General features: G+C 42.5%; 1 protein-coding gene across 5 annotated transcripts in view; it reads right to left on the reverse strand.

The window, feature by feature from the left end:
- Window positions 1–20,567, reverse strand: part of NFATC2 (nuclear factor of activated T cells 2) — a 138,213-nt gene that overhangs the window by 69,749 nt on the left and 47,897 nt on the right. For all 5 annotated transcript variants that reach the window (XM_077929295.1, XM_028735215.2, XM_028735213.2 and 2 more), the window contains exons 4-6: window positions 18,202–18,404; window positions 17,002–17,174; window positions 1,196–1,336 (exon numbers count right to left, since the gene is read on the reverse strand). In XM_077929295.1, the coding sequence (XP_077785421.1) occupies window positions 1,196–1,336; window positions 17,002–17,174; window positions 18,202–18,404 (517 nt within the window). The remainder of the gene's footprint in view (window positions 1–1,195; window positions 1,337–17,001; window positions 17,175–18,201; window positions 18,405–20,567) is intronic.

Below are 20,567 nucleotides of genomic sequence, written 5' to 3' on the forward strand. Positions count from 1 at the left end.
TTGCAAACAAGACACACCTCATATTATGCATCTAGTCTGGCGAAGGAGAAGGGTGGTGGGGAGGTCTTAAACTTAAAGGGGGTATAGGAAATGATTTATCCTCTAAAGGTCAGGGAGTAGAAATGTAAACCACAATTAGTAGCAGTATTGTGGTTCTTCTTATTTCTATGTGTGTAATGGCTGTTTGCTAAAACACAATAAACTGAACCAAACTGAACTTTCTGTAATGCTTTAATAGTCTGGTGTTCCATAAAGGACCAGGGCATTGCAGCATATTGAGGGGCAAGGCTTAGGCTTAGCTCTGCCTTGTAGCTCAATTAATTCATGTTTGCAAACTGCTGGTCACATGTGGTGAGTAAAAATCAACTCCAAGGCACCAAACAGAGGGAAGCAGATGAGAGCTGGTTCTTCCTCACTTCTCCCTCCCCTGACCCTCAGTATTCCACAATTGGCTAAGATGAGTATGCATGGGCAGGCAGGCTACTTTACTGTGGGCTAACAGACTTTGTGGACCTTTGCAAAGCCACCTTAAGCAAACCCTAATTCAGGCAAGAAAGCCAACAGCCTACATTATGTGTGCACTTCTGTGCATGCACACTGGCCAACACAGGCACAATGAGGCTTTCAACTCCCACCACCACCACAAAATAGAAGCTCCTGTGCAGCCCCAGGGGCTTCTTCTTGCAAGTTTCAGAACCCGCTTACAGTGTAGCAAACCGGGGATGGCTGGCTGCTGCTTTAAACAATAATGGCAAAAGAAGGTTAAAAGCGCCAATTGCATGAGGTGCTTGTGGCACGTCTCTGAAGGGGAAGCCGGTCCCTGAGAGATTGCAAAGCGGGTGGCAGCTATTACTAACTAGCTCCAAAATGAGTCAGAACTTTAAGGGTCAGCCTTAACTGCTTTATAATTGCATGTGAATGAAATGTGCTGTATTCTTATTAGTCATCACCATTGTTTGAACCTGTGTGATGTTTGGCTAGGGAAAACAATGAGTCCACGCTGAAGATTTTTGTTTTGTTTTTTGAGGTCAGGTATGATTCAGGTCAGAAATCAAAGCGTTGCTGTGTTCCAATAAAGTAATTCATTTCTGGTTATGCTGGCCCTGTTTGAATGACCGTTTGTAGGACCCAGTCCTATAAGACATGGTTCTCCTTGATCAGCCTAATTAGAAAAATAATACAACGAACAGCATACCTGGTGTCTTCTCTGTGAATATAACCTTAGATTCTGCAGTAAAATTCTGGCCCGTCAGGATCATCTGTTGTCCACCATATACTAAGCAACTGTCAACATCTTGAGTCTCGACCATCGGAAGTTCATGAGCAGAGCGTTGGGCTGTGGACAAAACAGAGACATGAATGAAACCAGATCTTTCTTTTCTTTCTTTTTTGCTAGGAACTTTCAAAACTACCAACAAGGTCTATTTTGTCACGGTTGCCATCCCCTCCCTGCCAAAGGAACTTCTCCACAAGTCTAAATTTAGGGCTGACAAGAAAAAAGAGTGGAGGAAAAATAAATTTATACTCAAAGCATTTTTATATGGAAATAATCAGGAGCTGGCTCCAGCGCCTCAGCTGCACTGGCCTTACTCCTTGTCCCTGACAAAGGAGAACTCGGCTGAATGAGCTGGAGTCAGCCCATGTCTATTTCCAAGTCAATGGCCAAATATTCAAGTGCAAGTACTCTACAACCCTGGAACTTTCAATATACCACCTGCAGATTGGATTCCAGTGGATAGCCCTGAATTCCTTTAAAAAGAACTGAAGTGTAACTCGTTCCAAGCTGAAATATGAAGGCCTTGGAGCCATCTAAGCAGCAGGGAAGTGTCCATTGCTCATTACTTTGCCCTCCAGCTTATGTACACATGTGTGTGTGTGTGTGTGTGTGTGTGCACGCGCGCGCGTGAATATGCACCATTCCCTCTAATACTGGAACCATGGTGGTGCCATGCCAATCACTTTGGAAGCAAAACACGTCTGCGCACAACAATCCAAATGATTAGGTATATCCATGAGAACCATGACCTTCAAAATTACATTCCCGTCTTATTCTCACCCCTCAGTAATTAAGAATTTCACATTGTTATTATTGTTGTTGTTGTTTTGTTGTTGTTGTTATTTTCTGTGCCTCCCTTCATGCAAAGATCACAGGACCATTTACAATACCAAAACACAAAAATACACACCACAAAAAAACACAAGAAGACCTCCAACCTTCTCCTCATCCTACCTCCCGATTCAGTATAGAGTTGGAGGGGTGGTGGGGAGGCGCATATCGTTCCCTTAGCAACTGCCCTGCTTTCTTGGGGACACCAAGCTCAGCACTGGGAACCATAGTTTCATAAGAATGTGTTAAATCAATGCACAAGACTCAGTAGAAGCACACAGCATCCGTCCACATAACCGAGTTCCCTTGTCATCAGAAGCAGAATAATGCAAGAGAGCTGCCATCTGAGAAATCTCCCCCCACAACTGCAACAGCTGGGAAGGATCAAGTACTCCCGTCTTTGACTGGTCCAGATGCATCTCTAGGGCAACTAAGTGACCCAGGAGTTCAGGACGTGAATCCAAACTCCTCCACATCTGACCCATCCTACACTGAAGGCCTCTGGAGGGTTTTGTTCTGCAGTTTAACATCTCTTCATCCTAATTGCTTGTGCTTTTGGGGGTGGTCAGAGGTGGGGGGTGGAGAGAAAAGATTTATTCTGAAGGGTGATTAACCTTTACCTGACAGCCAATTCACAGTGTCTCTCTGCTTGTGGGTGGATCTTTTATTTCCTCCTGTTTGTATCAAACAATTCTCTGTGCATGGCCTCTCCAGTAGCCAACATGATGCCATCCAGCTGTTATGGGTTCCACTCCCGTCATCCCTGACCACTGGCCATGTGTTGGCTGGGACTCATGGGAGATGGAGTCCAACACATCTGGCTACCTTTGGCATGAGGAGTCTTCCCACTGGGCACACCAACACTCAGTCCACATTTCACAGATTCATAGTGGTGTGTAAAAAATGCGGCTTGCCTTTGCGGTTAACAAGTCATGTGGCCTACCTTTTCATAAAGAGCTTTTTTTAAAAGAAGAAGAAGCAGCAAGCAAGCCAAACCATACGCAGGAAATGAAGACTAGGCTGTATGCAGAGCGGTGGAGTTGATGGGTTTCAAGCTACTTTCAGTGGCTAATGAAAAAACTACAATAGGCTATACATTTTGAGGGTTGACCCTCAAAATTAATGTGACAATGGTGCATATTCTGTTTGGAAGCTGATACGACTGGTCCACCTACAGATGGGGAGGGGAACTGGTGGCCCTCTGAACATTGCTGGAGAAGAAGTCCCATCATTCCTGACCATTCTGGATAGGGCTGATGGGATTTGGAGTTCAACAACATCTTGAAGGGCACAGGTTCCCTACTCCTGGTCTAGACCATGGCTGTCTCCTCTGAACGGCACCACCTTTCCAAAGATTGTAGGCAGAGGTCCTCCAAACCAGCTGCCTGAGATATTTTTAACAGGGAAAACCAGGGATCAAGCCTTCCTCATGCAAGGCACCTGTACAACCACTGAGCTACCCTACTCATCTGTGTCTGCTGAAACAATCTTACTGCAATTATATAAGCTTGAACACAAAGAAGCCTTCCAAAGATTAGACCTTAAGAGATAAAATTCTGCCAACAATAATCTAGAGGTGAACTTTGAAGAGTGGGGATTCATCATGGCAGCCCCAAGGAGAGACCAAAAATACAGGCAGCTATTATGATGTATACTGTCCTTTGTCCGTAGATCACAGGGAGATTCACAACATAAATTTTCAATATAAAATATCCATCCGCTCTATAGATTAGATTCACACAGAGAACAAACAGCAGCAATACAAAGCATAACAAATGGCTAGCATGAAGTAGAAACTCTATCAAAGGAAAGGAAAGAAGTATGCAGCCTCTGCTCGATTATTTTTCTCATTCTCCAACTTCCTCTGTGCTAAACTGTCACAAAGAAACTTGAAAGCCTTTTTATTGTCTCCGTCACTTGCCAGAGACTATGTGTCCATCAGTTACCCCGAAGATCTGGCCAATTATGTCATTGCTTCTGATCTGGAAAAAAAAATTATGGAGTTCTGCTCCCCTGTATACTGACTTTCAGAAAACTAGAAGCATGTCTATTAATTCTCAGCGGGTTGTGGATTTCTAAGAGCCATTCACTGGATCAATAAAAAATTACTTCTAACAGTACTTTTCAAAGCAGAGTTCTGCACTTATCACAATTAATCATTCATGCAATTTTAGGTGTTTTTTTTTAAAAATAAAATAAATTAAAAATCGAGGCGCTCACAGTTTATTATTCACCCAGCTGGCTCACAAGGCTGCCAGTTAAGAGCATACATTGAGATTACTTTCACAGAAGTTGCTTATTTCTTCCACATGGCTTATATGATTAATCACTCTTTGTAAACAGTCAAGATCCTGATGAGTTCATAATTGGATTTACCACTAACAGGAGATTTATGGTTCTGAAAACTCAAGAGTAAATGATATCTAGCAATAAATAAATAAACCCAACTACAGCATTCAAAAGAAAACAAGCTTAAAGGTTGTGTTTGAGAGCATTTCAGCTGTATTGGTCCTGAGAGTGGACATTTCCAAAGGGAGTTTCAATGTAGCTTGACAAATGTGCTTTGAATATATACATTCTGCTACAAAGCCTTCAGTTTAGCTAATAGAATAGTTCCCAGATTCCAGCTTACAGTTTATCCAGAATTCCTTCCATTCAAGGAGATGGTGTTCAACCTATTTTGGATGGAGTTACGCTTCCCAGAAGGATCAGCTTTGCACCTGGGAATATTCCTGGATTCAGCTTTGTCCCTAGAGAGCCAAGTATCTTCACCTTGGGCTAGGATGTCAGTTACTCTTGGATGGGGACCACAGTTATCATGAAGTAGTGACCTCTCATCCAGAATACTGCAATACATTATACAGTGGTACCTTGGTTCTTGAACGGCTTAGTTGATGAACAAATTGGCTCCCAAACACCGAAAACCCAGAAGTAAGTGTTCCGGTTTTCAACGATTTTTGGAAGCTGAACATCCAACACGGCTTCCGCTTGAGTGCAGGAAGCTCCTGCAGCCAATCGGGAGCCACGCCTTGGTTTTCGAACGTTTCAGAAGTCAAACGGTACTTTCAGAAAGGATTACATTTGAGAACTGTATGTGGAACTGCCCTTGAAGACAGCTAGTTAGTAATGAATCACCCCAGTTCTGAAAGAGCTCCACAGCTCTCTGCTACCAAGCTTAATTTAAGGTGCTGGTATTTATCTGTAAAGGGATAGAGGTGGCGCTGTGGGTTAAACCACAGAGCCTAGGGCTTGCCAATCAGAAAGTCGGCGGTGCGAATCCCCGTGATGGGGTGAGCTCCCATTGTTTGGTTCCTGCTCCTGACAACCTAGCAGTTCGAAAGCACGACAAAGTGCAAGTAGATAAATAGGTACCGCTCCGGTGGGAAGGTAAACGGCTTTTCCGTGCGCTGCTCTGGTTTGCCAGAAGCGGCTTAGTCATGCTGGCCACATGACCCGGAAGCTGTACACCGGCTCCCTCGGCCAGTAAAGCGAGATGAGCGCCGCAACCCCAGAGTTGTCCGCGACTGGACCTAATGGTCAGGGGTCCCTTTACCTTTATCTGTAAAGCCCTAAATGCCTTGACACCCAGGTACTCAAATAAAAATCTGCCTGGGGTTCTAAAGAGTTCCTTTTATGCCGAAAAGATAGCAGCATGGGCAGTTGTGGGCCACCTTATGCAGAGAGAGTTCCAAAATGGAGGACCACAACCAAAAGTTTGAATATTTTAGGCTGCAATCCAACATACACTTATCTGAGAGTAAGCTTCCATTGAACTCACTAAGACTTCTTAGTAGATGCACAAAGGACTGCACCCTTATTCTGGTATTGCTTTGTATTATTATGATTTTTGCATTATAGTTTTATTAATGTTAAGTATTTTAGTGTCTTATGAAAAATGGCATTACAGTGGTACCTCGGGTTAAGAACTTAATTAGTTTCGGAGGTCCATTCTTAACCTGAAACTGTTCTTAACCAGAAGCACCACTTTAGCTAATGGGGCCTCTTGCTGCTGCTGCCGTGCCGCCGGAGCACAATTTCTGTTCTCATCCTGAAGCAAAGTTCTTAACCTGAAGCACTATTTATGGGTTGGTGGAGTCTGTAACCTGAAGCATCTGTAACCTGAAGCATCTGTAACTGAGGTACCACTGTATAGGAAATACATATATTCCAAAAGTATGCTGAATAGATCATTCCAAGAACAGCAACATACAAAAATATCATTAATAGCAGCATATAAACATATGCTTAATGAAGTAAAATATGTGTGGAGCCTGCGAGCTACAACAAAAAGCAGGTGACCAAGTGAATATGCCTTATGGCACAACATATCATTGTTTACCATGAAGTATTACTTCTTCAATATTACAGCCTAAACTGAGATTGCCTCCACTGACCAAGTCAGACTATTGGTTGACTGGCTCAGTACTGACTATGTTGACCAGCAACATCCCTGATGGATTAAATTAGAGAAGGTTCTATCTGAAACCTCTTTGAGCATGAGATCCAGGAGACTGGACCTGGGATCTTTTCTAGGCAAAGTACATCTCTACCACTGAGTCACAGCCTCTTTGCGAATATAAGATAAATTTAAGAGGTCCAACCAAGGCAAATGATTTATTCAACTTCTCTAAAATCTTCAAAATAGAAACACATTTGTTTTTCTAAATATCTAGTAAAAAAGGGACAGACAACATTGTGGGCATTTCTAAACTGCCTTAGTCCAAGGCAGGCATAGGGAAACTCGACCCTCCAGATGTTTTGAGACTACAATTCCCATCATCCCTGACCACTGGTCCTGTTAGCTAGGGATGATAGGAGTTGTAGTCCCAAAACATCTGGAGGGCCGAGTTTGCCTATGCCTGGTCTAAGGTGCTGTTCTCACTTCTTGTATTATCATCATCCTCATTATTAAATTAAATTTGTATGCTGTCCTTCATCCAAAGATCCCAGGGCAGATCACAACAGGGGGAAAAACAAAATGAGAATACAGAATACCAAGGGCTGGGTTTCTGCACTCTCCCCTAAAGCCAATTAGTCAGCCAGTCTCATTTATTTGCTTGGGCCCATCATTCATTGTCAAACAAGGGAACAAATCTCAGCCTTGCAATACTGCAAACAATGTATAATCTACAAACGAAAGCATAAAACCAGCTATAAATGTTTACAGTGTGTAAAACAAGCAAATAAAAAAATATAATGAAAGGTGATGAGCTGTAATACCTAACCACATTTTGTGCAACCAATGTATTTCTACTCTTTTGCACTGCCAACACAAAGAGAGCTACTTCATGAGTCACATGTGTCCCTACCCATAAGAAGGGAACACACTTCCACTACCTTTCCAGTGTTGGGAATTCCTGTCTGGAAATTCTGCTTAAAAACCTTGTGTGGGAAAGTGCAACAGATTGTGAACAAAATCCTTTACTTCCTGAAGGCCACAAATCCTAAGGCTGTGTACACACCAGAGTCACACAAATCTGATTTTTCAATGTGTGCTTTTGTGCTCATTCGTCCACACATAAGCACTTTCAATTGAACTCTCTATCTCAGTGCTTCCCATCCACACTGGTGGACAATTCTCAATGGGATGTATTTGTGCTATGTTCCTTCCCCTCAGTTACTAGTTCAAGGGTTGCCAAATTTCAAAAAGTTGTTGAGGTTTTTTTTAGCAAAGATGATGAGTTTCTCTCTCTCTCAAAATCTCTCTTTTTTAATAAAGTTTTTGAGCTATTGTTGAGGAAAATCGGCAAAAACCCAACATTTCCGACTTGGGTTGCCATATGCCCGGGTTTCCCCAGACATTTTTACTGAATTTTGGAAATTCTGCCTGGACATTATTTTCGACCGACGAATCCCAGACGTATGGCAGCCCTGCTAGTTCTCGACCCTCTAAGTTACAAAAACATGAGCTCTATTGTGGGCGTGTGCACAGGCATCTGTTTACCTGTTTAAAAAGAAAGTCGAGTCACACAACAGAACATCCATTCCGGTAATTTGAGATTTTATGATTCCACCCCCTCCCTTACTCCAGTATCAGTGGATCAGGAAAATATTAGTTACAGGTAGGTAGCCGTGTTGGTCTGCCGTAGTCGAAACAAAATTTAAAAAAATTCCTTCCAGTAGCACCTTAGAGAACAACTAAGTTTGTTATTGGTATCTGAAGAAGTGTGTATGCACACGAAAGCTCATACCAATAGCAAACTTAGTTGGTCTATAAGGTGCTACTGGAAGGAAAATATTAGTTAAATGAGAGGAAATGCGGCCTGCCACTTGGATTAGGACAATGTGTGGATGTTGCAAAGAACATTTACCCATCAGATGCATCACATCCACTTTAAACTACCATGGGTACCAGCCCAAAATAGCTGGAAGCTCCATGAACGCAGGAGGAACATGTCCATTTTGTTGCCACTGTTACCTGTAACCATTATGTCTTAATCTACTATCACAGGGAGTTTTAAACTGCGGTTGTTGGAGCAGGTATGTGTGTGTTATGTGTTTGTTGAATCTTATCTGTTGACAATGTGATGTGGAAATTGCCTTCTGGTTGTTGGTGTGTATTTAAATTTGGTTTTATGTGTCTTGTTTGAAAAAAAATGAGGGCCACCCACCCTGAAGCTTCTATTTTAAACTGTATTTTTAGGTTCCAAATTTGGAAGGCTGGAAAGAAATGAAAAGGAATGAGAGTCTGTCGTTAGCCTGCCTGCCATTCTCGTGTACGGAAGGGAGTAACGCAAACAGATACCTTGGTACCATTCGGACGAAGCTTGTTTTCTTTTGTATGGTCTATTAAATTAATCCCCAGTAAATTCACCGTTTCTAAAGCTCAGGATAGGTGAAATGTAGGCAGTAATTTCACACTGCTCCTTCTCTTCCCCTCAGGGGCTGGCACTCCATAAAGCAGACCAACAGCTACTGTAGTTTATGAGCTCTGTATAAACATAACACTGTTGACTTATCCCGTTGGGGTGTTTACTTTCAATAGCAACAGCCACTGACATAATGCAGGAAAGCAAATGCTAGGCGAAACACTCACTTTTGCCTTGAAACAGCATGTCAACTCTGCTAATGGCACTGGGGGCGTGAGGGGTTTTTTCTTTCTGTATTTTATTTGACCGCCTGCAAATCAAGATGTTACGGGTAGTCCGTGCCAAAAATTACATTATGGCCAGCAGTGGAAGAGAAACAAAAAAGGGAACTGCGGTTATCAGGATCTCTGCTGAGTTTTGTTTCCTGAGCCTCAGAATTGCAAGAGAAAGGGGCCAAAATAGGGAAGCAAAATAATTTGGCTTAACGTGGGGAGAACCAGGACGGCTAGGACACATAAGCCAGTCAACCTGCTAGGCTGCTTCAAGAGCAAGTTCACCAGCAATATTTTTGACTCTGTGTCAAGGAAATGCCAGAGGGAAGTTCACATGCTCAGTGTGATGGCAAAGCCCAGGGCTTGGTGTAACTGAAGCAACAAGTAGACTGTATACATTTATGCAGCCTGTGCACATTTATACAAATTTACACGATCCCTCCCTATTTTGTATTCTTCTCACAGAAACAGGGAAAGAGCTATGTGTCCGAAGCAGCGATGGAGGAAAAGTGCAATTCAGTTCGCATTTTAAGGTTGAATTTATTGAGCTTGTTTTTTCCAAAGCAACATGAGAACCAAAGCTCAACCAACTTTCAGAAGTCACACTCATCTACATTTTGCGATGCAGTTCTCCAATCAACATTTACAAAAACGCATATATAACAGGGAAATGTGTATAGAAATGAATATGTTATGAGAAAGCGCTTACAAAAATGAGTAGAGTAGTCAAAACTGCAGACAAAAATGTATTATTAGGAGAAACTTGCATTAAAAATGCCAGTAGAAACCTGAATTTAAGTTTGGAAAAATGAGAAACTAAGATAGCCGAAATGGACCAATCTTTACATTCCTATCCCTGGCTACCCTTATGGGTACCGTTCTGGTTTTTGAGATTTCATCAGGCATTGTCCACATACTTTAAAGCACATCCTTACCCTTAAAGATTAGAAATGTACTTTAAAAACAAGCAGGTAAAGATTTAGATTCTCAGGGAAGTAGTTTCCGTAGCCAATGTTGCACATTTTGCATTCTCATAGAAAGCCCTGGCAATACCCATCTGATGCTGCTAAAGTCGGTAGTCGCAAAATCTAACAGGGAACGGCAGCAAGCATGAAGGCTGCAATTCTGGATATTATTACTAGTAGCAGCTCTCAATGATCCCGAGGCTTGATGGAGTAGGAGAAATTCTTAACATGGAGGTAGGGTGCCACAAAGCTCCTGAATCTGGCATTGAATTTGGCTTATGGAAGCAGAGCCCCTCCAGTTTGTAAATGGAACATCTAGCCCACATCTAGAAGTGAAGAGAGCGTTTGTCAACATTAGTTGGTGAAGGACTGGAAATTAATCATGGAGGTGTGTACTAAGAAGAGAATGAGAACCCTATTGGATCAGAGCAAAGGTCATCTCATTCAACATCCTATTTTCAGCAGTGGCTACTCAGATGCTTCCAAGAAATGGCAAGAACATGAAAGCAAGAAGAGTCCTCCTTGGGTTGTCATCTGCTCCACGCCACTTCAACTCCTGACATTCAGAAGCAGCAGACACCTGGAGCTTCCATTTAGGCTACTGCACTGCCGGCCACAAAAAAATCTGGTTGCTATTTCCTGCTCTTGGCACTTTAGCGAAACTGGCTGCTGTTGATATTATTTATTCATACCTGACTGCAGTGGACTGGAAATTTTTATGGCAATCCGACTCTGGCTTCTGTATTGCAGCAACTGATAAAACCTATCAATTCGTATTGCGTTTTAATGACTCCTGTGGTGTATATCACAATATATTTAAAATGTTACAACGTTAGCACTACTGAAATCAATTCTTATATTTGGAGCGTTATTATTTGTTTTGAAATGAATTGGTGTTAGACTGTTGATTGTAATAATGCATTAATATATAGTCTTGTTCTTGTATTGCAAGCTGCTTTAGGTCAAAAAAGATGTCCCTAGCATTACACACTAACCAGTGATCTACCAGGATTTAGACTATGCATGTGCATGGGTTTAGGGATGATTGCAGCTGCCGTCTCAGTCTGGATCAGGCCCCCCTTTGCTTGGTTTTATTATTATTATTATTTTAATCCCAGCCTTACCCTATGCAACATGTTCAGTGGCAGGTATGGTTAGACTGAGATTGTGTGAGTCATTGCCACATTTTGTGGCTGTGAATTCCATATTACTAAGGGCAGTTGCTCTATCCTAGGGCTGCCATATTTCAAAAAGTTGTTGAGCTCTTTGGACAAAGTCTCCAAAAAAATTCGGACATTTTCTCAGACATTTTGCCCGCTTTACGAAAAATCCACCCGGACACCACTTTCTCACCAATTGGAAACATTTCTTTCCTTCTTTTAGTTTCTGCAAGAGCCCAAATATAGCAACTGTAATAAATTATGCAAATAATTAAATGGGTAGGCATTTGCTTCACTTATTCCAAGCAGAATTTGGGTGCCCTTCATGAAGATATTGCTGACACCCTAACTGTAACATCACAAAAATCCAAAACCAATATCTCTCTTCAGCCTTTCTCAGGCAGACATGTAAGTAGCAGTAAAGATAGATAAGAAGGGATCACTAAACCTGGTATTATTATTATTTTTTTAAGAATAATGCTTGCAGAACACCAGTGCTACCAAGAAGGAGATTAATGGCAGGCAGGGTTAACTATCAGAATGTCTTAGTAGAATCAATAAAGTAAGGTAAAGGTAAAGGGACCCCTGACCATTAGGTCCAGTAGTGGCCGACTCTGGGGTTGAAGCCCTCATCTCACTTTATTGGCCCAGGGAGCCGGCGTACAGCTTCCGGGTCATGTGGCCAGCATGACTAAGCCGCTTCTGGCAAACCAGAGCAGCGCACGGAAACACTGTTACCTTCCCGCTGGAGCAGTACCTATTTATCTACTTGCACTTTGACGTGCTTTCGAACTGCCAGGTTGGCAGGAGCTGGGACCGAGCAACGGGAGCTTACCCCGTCGCAGGGATTCGAACCGCCGACCCTCTGATCAGCAAGTCCTAGGTTCTGTGGTTTAACCCACAGCGCCACCCATGTCCCACTCAATAAAGTACTTCCTCTTAAACCTTCATGAAAGTGATCTCTTGAGATTAAAACTCACTGTGCTATAACCATGCGCCACCTTGGGTTTTTAAGTTTTATTCTGCTTGAATTCCTTGGCGATAGCAATTACTGGAAGAGACAGAACCCCGGCAACTCCTCAAACAGGATGACCAGCAAGCAAAATGCAGCCTTGTATTTCACTATGTGCCGTACCCAACCCTTGATTCCTGTGTAGGCAATCACACCAGAATAAACCCAGAATAACTTTGTAGTTCATAACAAAAAAATTCCTTCCAGTAGCACCTTAAAGACCAACTAAGTTAGTTCTTGGTATGAGCTTTCGTGTGCATGCACACTTCTTCAGATACACACGAAAGCTCATACCAAGAACTAACTTAGTTGGTCTTTAAGGTGCTACTGGAAGGAATTTTTTTGTTTTGACTATGGCAGACCAACACGGCTACCTATCTGTAACTGGAACTTTGTAGTTCATGTCAGACTTTTTTTATCCCTCCCACTTCCTGCTCATTCGAAACTCAAAGGGGGAAAGAAGCCCAACGAGACCCAATGGCCTTTGCATCTTCTGTTAGCCAGATGACTGTCCAACTATTTAAAATGCATAAATGAAAGCTATTATCTTTTCTAGTTCTAGTAAGATGCATTTTTAGAAGAAGGCAGTGTGCAAATGGCTTTGGAAAGACTAGTGAAAGGCTTCACCAAGATCTACTTTTATTTCTGAATCTTTGGGAAATGCATCTTCTAAACTCCACCTCACTCTGGCCACCACTGGTACCAGAGAAGCTAGAAATATTCATTTTAATAGTAAAAGCAAAGTTCCCGAAGATGCTTTTCCTAGAATATTACTCAGTTATTTTACTTACTTACTTACTTACTTACTTACTTACTTACTGTTATTGCTATTGTTACTGTCATTGCTATTATTATACTAATTCATACCCTGCCTTTTTCCCTGATGGGACTAAGACTATACTACTCTTCCTGCCACTATGCTAGTCTTTACAACCCTCCCTATCACAAGAGATTAAAGAGTGAGTTCAGAAAGAACCATGCAAACAAAATGTGTTTGTGAAAAGTAAGCCTATTTGCATTGATTCCACCGATTTGCATCATTCGTTTTCAGCGTAGGTTCCTAGATACAAAGTCTTTATGAGCGTAGCCATAACAAAGGTTTTATTAGAGCAGCTGTAACATTAAAATAATGCATTTTTTTAAAGCGAGAGATACGCTTTTCAGAGTTCACTGGAGAAGCTACTGAAAATGCAGAGTGTTCATAGCAAGCTGCCTGAAAACGGCAGGCAGATTAATCTCCTGGGAGTCACAAGTGTGGTTCTTTGCTACGCTTAAACTAGCCGCTAGCCTACTGTTGATAATCTATCCGCTAGCAAGAAAGCCATAGAAAGCCTGCCAAGATGAATACATTCTTTAAACTGACTATTTCTTTCCACTGAATTTACAACTGCGCCACATATCGTTAATGCAGAATATCTAATTTTATGGGGAAACTGAGTTGGAGAGGAGGAAAGAAACAAAAAGAAAAGGAAACTTCCAAGGCAGCTAATTAAAAGGAAACAAAATATTTGACCAAAATTCATTGGCATAAACCAACTTTCTGAAGACTGGAGAAACGTCTAAATCACTCAAATGGACACCTTTTCGGAAGTAACTATAATTTTGCCAAAATAATATTTATAACGAGAACAGGTTTACAGGAGAGAATAAAGCAACAACAGCTGGTTTATTGCCTTAAAGGGCTTCTACTTCTGCAACAGGGCTTTCCCCCCCTCTTCTACCTCCATGTGCCCTCATGCTCCCTAAAACTTGCTTGGGGAGGATGTCAGGAGAACCCCCACAACAGTGCATGGCAAGATGGGTTTGCTCTGTCTGCCAAGCTGACACGCTTACGCTGATGGAAACATCCAATATAGCACCATATCAAATTCCACCCATATACAATGGTACCTCTGGATACGCACACCTCTAGTTGCATATCCTTCAGGTTACGTTTGCGGAAAACCCGGGAGTATTTTTCCGGGTTTTGCTGCATGCGCATGTGCAGAAGCACTCTACCGCGCCACATGCATGTGCAGAACAGGCACCTCCAGTTGCAAATTCCTCAGGATCCAACCAGAGCTCCGGAACGGATCCTGTGCGCAACCGGAGGTACCACTGTAGTTGCATTGGACCAAGCCATGGTCAGAACAGACCCACTGAAACAAATGACCTTAAGTTAGTCATGAGTCTGCTCCAATATGACTTAGTTGGATGCAACCCTGAATTTTCTTAATTCTCTCCAATAATTAATATTCTGTGTCCCTTAAGCATGCACAGTCCCCATTAAGCTGCTTTGGGATGTCCGACTCATTTAGGGTCCCCCCCCCCAAAAAAAGATTTTTATTCTTTCACAAACCTTGGAGCTTCCTCTTCTAAGTGAGTGGTGCCATTAAGAGAAATGGTATATCTCAGTGATAGAGCATCTGCCAGAGGTGCCGAATTGCACCGGCGGCAGTGGCGGGGGGCATCGTGCGTGCATGACATCACACGTGCGACACCCCTCCAACCCAGCCAGGCTGACTTGGCCTGCCATCTCTCCACCCACCGCCAGCCACCTTACCTTTGTGAAAGGGATGTGGCAGGGCAAAGACGCTTGGCCTTGTTGTGTCTCTTGCAGAGGATGCACCAGGGCGAAGATGCTTCGCCCTGCCGTGTTCCTGGCAGAGATCGCCAAAACGCCTTCCAGGAAGGTACCCTGGCAATCATCAAAGAGATGCACAGGGCAAAGACTTTTCACCCTGCCACGTCCCTGGGGATCCTCAAAAGGACACATTTTTCAGAGGTTCAGATTGCAGCCTAAACAACATGTTGAAACAGGGAGCATCTCCAGTGCAGATGTGTCTCAGGGCAGGGATGGGGAGCCTGTGGCCATAAAATGTTGCTGGACTCCAGCTCTCATTAGTCCTTGCCAAGAAGGCCAATGGTGGAAAATGATAAGAGTTACACTGAGAGGCTGCAGGTTCCCCACTTCTCCCTTAGGGGAAGGCTTACATTACAATCAAAAGCCACAGAGTGGGTCTTTTAAGTAAACTTTCTCAGGCAGTTTATTGCTACAACATGGTTTTGTACACTACTGTGAGTCACACAATAAAAGAAGTGAAAATGGTTCGTTATGATTCTGTGAAATCCCCAAACCACTGAGAAAGCTCAGGTTACTAACAATAAAGCATCACCGGATGAGCAAAGAGACTCAGAAGTGCAAGCCCTCCAAAAATGACTAAGAATCTCTGGATGTGCCAGAATGGAGGCCCTTCCACCGGTCCTATCCTGTGAAGACACCGATCACCCTTCGTTCCTGATGCAAACCTCCTACACTGAAAGGATGATAGCTGGAAATGAGATCTCCGGTGGGATGAACATATGCTAGAGGGCCAAGAACATTTTCTCCATGGGAGATCTGCTGAGAGAGCATAGCCCACATTCGGCAGTCACTGAGACATCCAGTGGAAATCCCCTCTTCTCCAATGTGGGGCTTATCAAAGAGTGCAAAGGGAAACTCCCACACCCCTCTCGTCGATCTCATGCGCTGCTTGTCCTGCTGTCTCTTGGAGTACTGCCAAAAAACAGTCTGAATATGATGTGTTCAGAGTGAGAGTCATAACAATTGTCTCATTTTCAGACTTTTCAGATAATCAGGAGATCTTTGACAACTTGTGTACCATATCTCAGATTTCTATCTGTTCTGGAAGTACCTCCATAATTTCAATTGTTCTCTAATGAGTCAAGGGATTAACAGCATCTTTCTGTTATCAATTTGTACTAAAGCTGCACTGCCTAATTCTATACAGTAGGACATGTGAAAATAATCTAGTGATCTTAGTGGACCCACAAGGTCAACGTGAATCAACAGTGTGACGCAGCAGTAAAAAAAAGCTAATGCTATTCTAGATTGCATCAACAGAAGTATAGTGTCACGTTCAAGGGAAGTAATAGGACCACTAAATTCTGCATTGGTCACACCACATTTGGAGTACGGTGTCCAGTTCTGGGTGCCACAATTTAAGAAGGCTATTGAGAAATTGGAACGTGTGCAGGAGGGCAACCAAGATGATCAAGGGTCTGGAAACCAAGACTTATGAGGAACAGTTGAGGGAGCTGGGTACGTTTAGCCTGGAAAAGAGGAGACTGAGAGGAGATACGATAGCCATCTTCAAATATCTTAAGGGCAGGCTTGTTTTCTCCTGCTCCAGACGGTTGGACCCAAACCAATGGCTTCAAGTTACAAGAAACGAGATTCCAACTAAACATCAAGAAGAACTTTGTGACAGTAAGAGCAACAGTGGAACAGATTTCCTCAGAAGGTGGTAGTAAGGGCCAAACTACAAATCCCATTCTACTAGTGTCAATTCATGTGCTAGTGCAACTATTTAGTTGAATACTGCCTCAAGACTACAGTGGGTAGAGGTGCTAAGTCATTTCACCACCATGCTAAGATCCCAGAATCACTAGCATTTATATACATAAAGAAAACCCTTGCACTTAACAGCATATCTGAATAGCTAACATAATGTGTAATTTGACTGTGAGTCCTCCTGATTTCAATGGGACTTACCCCCAGGTAATTATGCACAGGTTTCGAGACATGCTTTCTTCAGCTAATTAAGGATCGACGCACAGAATACAGAGAGGTTGCAGCATGGAAAATATCGCCGCTGATCAGAAAATAGTGAAGTTACAGAGAAAATGCAACTTACAGCATTCAATGGGGTTGGATGCCACTTGCAAGGAAACAATCCTGCCACTGGATTCGGGGATGTGCACACGGAAGACCAGTCGCACACGGGTGTTCTTCCGGCCGATGTCCGTCTCCCCTTTCCGCAGTTCAATGTCTGCATTTCTCAGCTTGAGGATCCCTGCACAGTCAATGCTGTGGAACAAGCCGAAACCTTAGTTAATACCCGACCACAGAATTAACAACCCAATGATTCCTGAACACATTTGCAAGGTGCGAAAGATGAGGTTCACGCAGCATGTTGTTTTTACCTCACTGATTACAACGAAGGATTTAAAGGTCACTTTTCATCAGAAAATAAAACATAAAACCAGGAACTGCCTAAGTACAACATCAACAACAACAACAACAACAACCTCACTGCACTTAAAAAAAACATGATTAAAAACAGACTGCCCCGACCTACTTATTTAAAAGGCCTGGGAGAACAGGGCTTATTGACTCCCAAAACATTGCCCCAATGGTGCCATGTTCTAAAATATACATTTAAAATTAAAGAATCAGTGTGGTGTAGTCATTAGAGTAGGACTGAAATTCTAATGCGCACTGAGACATGAACATAGCAACGAAAGAAGAGCCTGGTGGAGCAGGCTACTGGCCCATGTAGCTTAGCATCCTGTTCTCACAGTGGCCAACCAGGTGCCTGTGGGAAACCCAAAAGCAGGATTCAAGCACAAGAGCACTCTCCCCTCCTGTGGTGTCTGGCAACTAGTATTCAGAAGCATTCCTGCCTCCAGCAGGTATTAAATTGCTCCCAGGGCCCAGTATCATCACCCACAATGATCCTGCAGAAGTCTGTCCCTTTTGGAAAAGGCTCAGAAGGAAGCTGCCTCATAAACAGGTGAGATCAATGGTTCATCTACCTTGCCACTTGTTCATCTACTCTAAATGACAGGAGACCTCCAGAGTCTCAGGCCAGAAAGAAGTCTTCCTTGTCATCTGCTACCTGATCCTTTTAACTAGAGATGCAAGGGATGGAACAGGGCAGCTTTTTCATACAGATCACATACACTGTGAATCAAGCCTGGGTCACTGTAAGTCTTTCGCCCTTGAGTATTTTTTGTTCAAGCTCAATGCAGGTGCCTTCTGCATTAACATTAAGTCTCCAGTTTTGTTCCATTAATATCTTGTAACAAGACACTTTTCATAATAGCACTCTTACGTTGCTTTCATGTTGTTTTTTGGCTCCAGGGGAATCTCCAGCACTTTGGTGTTGCCAATTATTTTCTCATAGCTGGTGGTGGTGACGGTTTTCCCTGTAATGCGATGGACTTGGTAGAAAGCATGTGGTTTAAGAATCCGCTCGTCGGCTGTCCCAATGAAGATCTGAAGACCTAGGGGCTTGTTGTCCATGTATCCATGAAGCTGGCAAAAGACCAAATCATTACATCATCATTTCAATGACAAATGGAGTAGATAAATCAAAATATAAATAGTATCAGAAAGAGAGAGAGATATATTAGTACAGTAGTAACTTGTTTGATCACCTTGAGCAAATGAGGATGACCTCAGTCTAGATGACTAGACATGAAGCTTTTATAAAAAACGTGTGTGTGTGTGTGTGTGTGTGTGTGTGTGTGTCTTTCCTTCAGTTTATTGATGTGCTACCAATGACCAAGAGCATGCTGGCTAGTGAAAAATATTTAGAAGTTATTAACTTTTGTGGTCTAACTTTGCAAGGCTAGAATAAATACAGGTTCAGAATGTTGAATCTATTATTATTATTATTATTATTATTATTATTATTATTACTATTACTCTCCTCATCCAAAGATCACAGGTTGGTCTACAATGTAAAACACAAAATACATAACATAACTACAACAAAAACACAAACACCTAACACATTTAAAAAGCCATCATTTAACCAGCCAAAGGCTCCCTTGTGAAATCCCCAACTGTTTTCTAGAAACCTCTGACACTTCTCATGGGTTGTTAATAGTGCAGGCATTGGGAGTAGTTTATTTTGGAAATCCATGTTCTAATCTTTCCTCAAGTATGACGTTCCTTGGGTAGCTTTCGGCAAGTCACTCATTCTTATCCTAACCTTCTTCACAGGACTGTTACCTGTTGCTCTTGTGCAAAACAAATCTAAAGCGACTTTTGTAAAAGCATTTTACAAATCCTCAAATTACATAATTAGGAGATGGCATAGGGGGAGTTGTTTGAACCTTTCATCATACAGTCTGCATCTGAATTGGAATCATTTTCAGGGTGTTTTTGTTGTTTTATTACTTATTGTTTGCCTCCCTAGGTTTATTTGGGAGGAAGGGGAAGATATAAATATAATGAAAACAATAAAAACTTTAAAATAAGCAGCTCAGCTTAGCTCTTCCTAATCAAAGCAAATGACATTTGCATGAATGAATAGATATGAGTGGGTCTAGGCTACTTCTGGTCCATTCCAAATACATAGTCAATGAGTTAGTTTAATCATTAAAACTATTATCATTAAAACTGACTAAAGAGGTGACACTGATTAATTAGGCAGCAAATTTTATATTTTAAAGTTTTAGTTGTTGTTGTTGTTTTAAGTAAGCACTTATAAAAAGTGTCAGTAAGGTAAAGGTAAAGGGACCCCTGACCTTTAGGTCCAGTCGTGGCTGACTCTGGGGTTGCGACGCTCATCTCGCATTACTGGCCGAGGGAGCCGGCGTACAGCTTCCGGGTCATGTGGCCAGCATGACTAAGCCGCTTCTGGTGAACCAGAGCAGCACACGGAAACACTGTTTACCTTCCTGCCGGAGTGGTACCTATTTATCTACTTGTACTTTGACATGCTTTCGAACCGCTAGGTTGGCAGGAGCAGGGACCGAGCAACGGGAGCTCACCCCGTCACGGGGATTTGAACCACTGACCTTCTGATCGGCAAGTCCTAGGATCTGTGGTTTAACCCACAGCGCCACCCGCGTCCCTCTAAAAAGTGTCAGTAGCATGCACCATAATAAAAGAGGCATGCAAGAGATGGGAGAATGAATGCCTCTTCCCAGATGATGCTTGTTTCAGCACATATGTGTAAAATAAAGCATGTTCTTTATTTTACTCTAGAACTATTTTCCTCATATGCAAATTTACCCCGATTTAATTGGTTAATTGACTATAACTCGTACAATTACTCGGCAAACGTTTTCTCTACTGGGTTGCAATCCTACAAAAAGGGGGGGGGGATAGGGTAGGGAGCCTGTACATCTTTAGGAAAGTTGCTTTTTATTTTTATACACAACAGGACTAGATATTTGTGGTACTCCTCACTAGAGAAGGCTTGACGAGTGCTCTGTTATAGCAGCCTCATAAGTCTGCATGTCAAAATTCTCCTATGAGTCCCAGCAAATCCCAGACTTCAGTCACTTTGAAAAGAGAGTGCCTACAGAAGAACATCAGCAATCTGTGTCTTCGTTTTGAGAACTGAATATTTGGGGAATTCTGTCTCTTGGCTCTTTTGGGTGCATGGATATTCTAACCAAGGATAAACTTCAAAGCTAAACCCAAAGGATTAATTTCAATAGGTGAGGCATCGAGTCAAAAGTT

The sequence above is a fragment of the Podarcis muralis genome, chromosome 5, assembly GCF_964188315.1.
Source record: "Podarcis muralis chromosome 5, rPodMur119.hap1.1, whole genome shotgun sequence".
NCBI lineage: Eukaryota > Metazoa > Chordata > Lepidosauria > Squamata > Lacertidae > Podarcis > Podarcis muralis.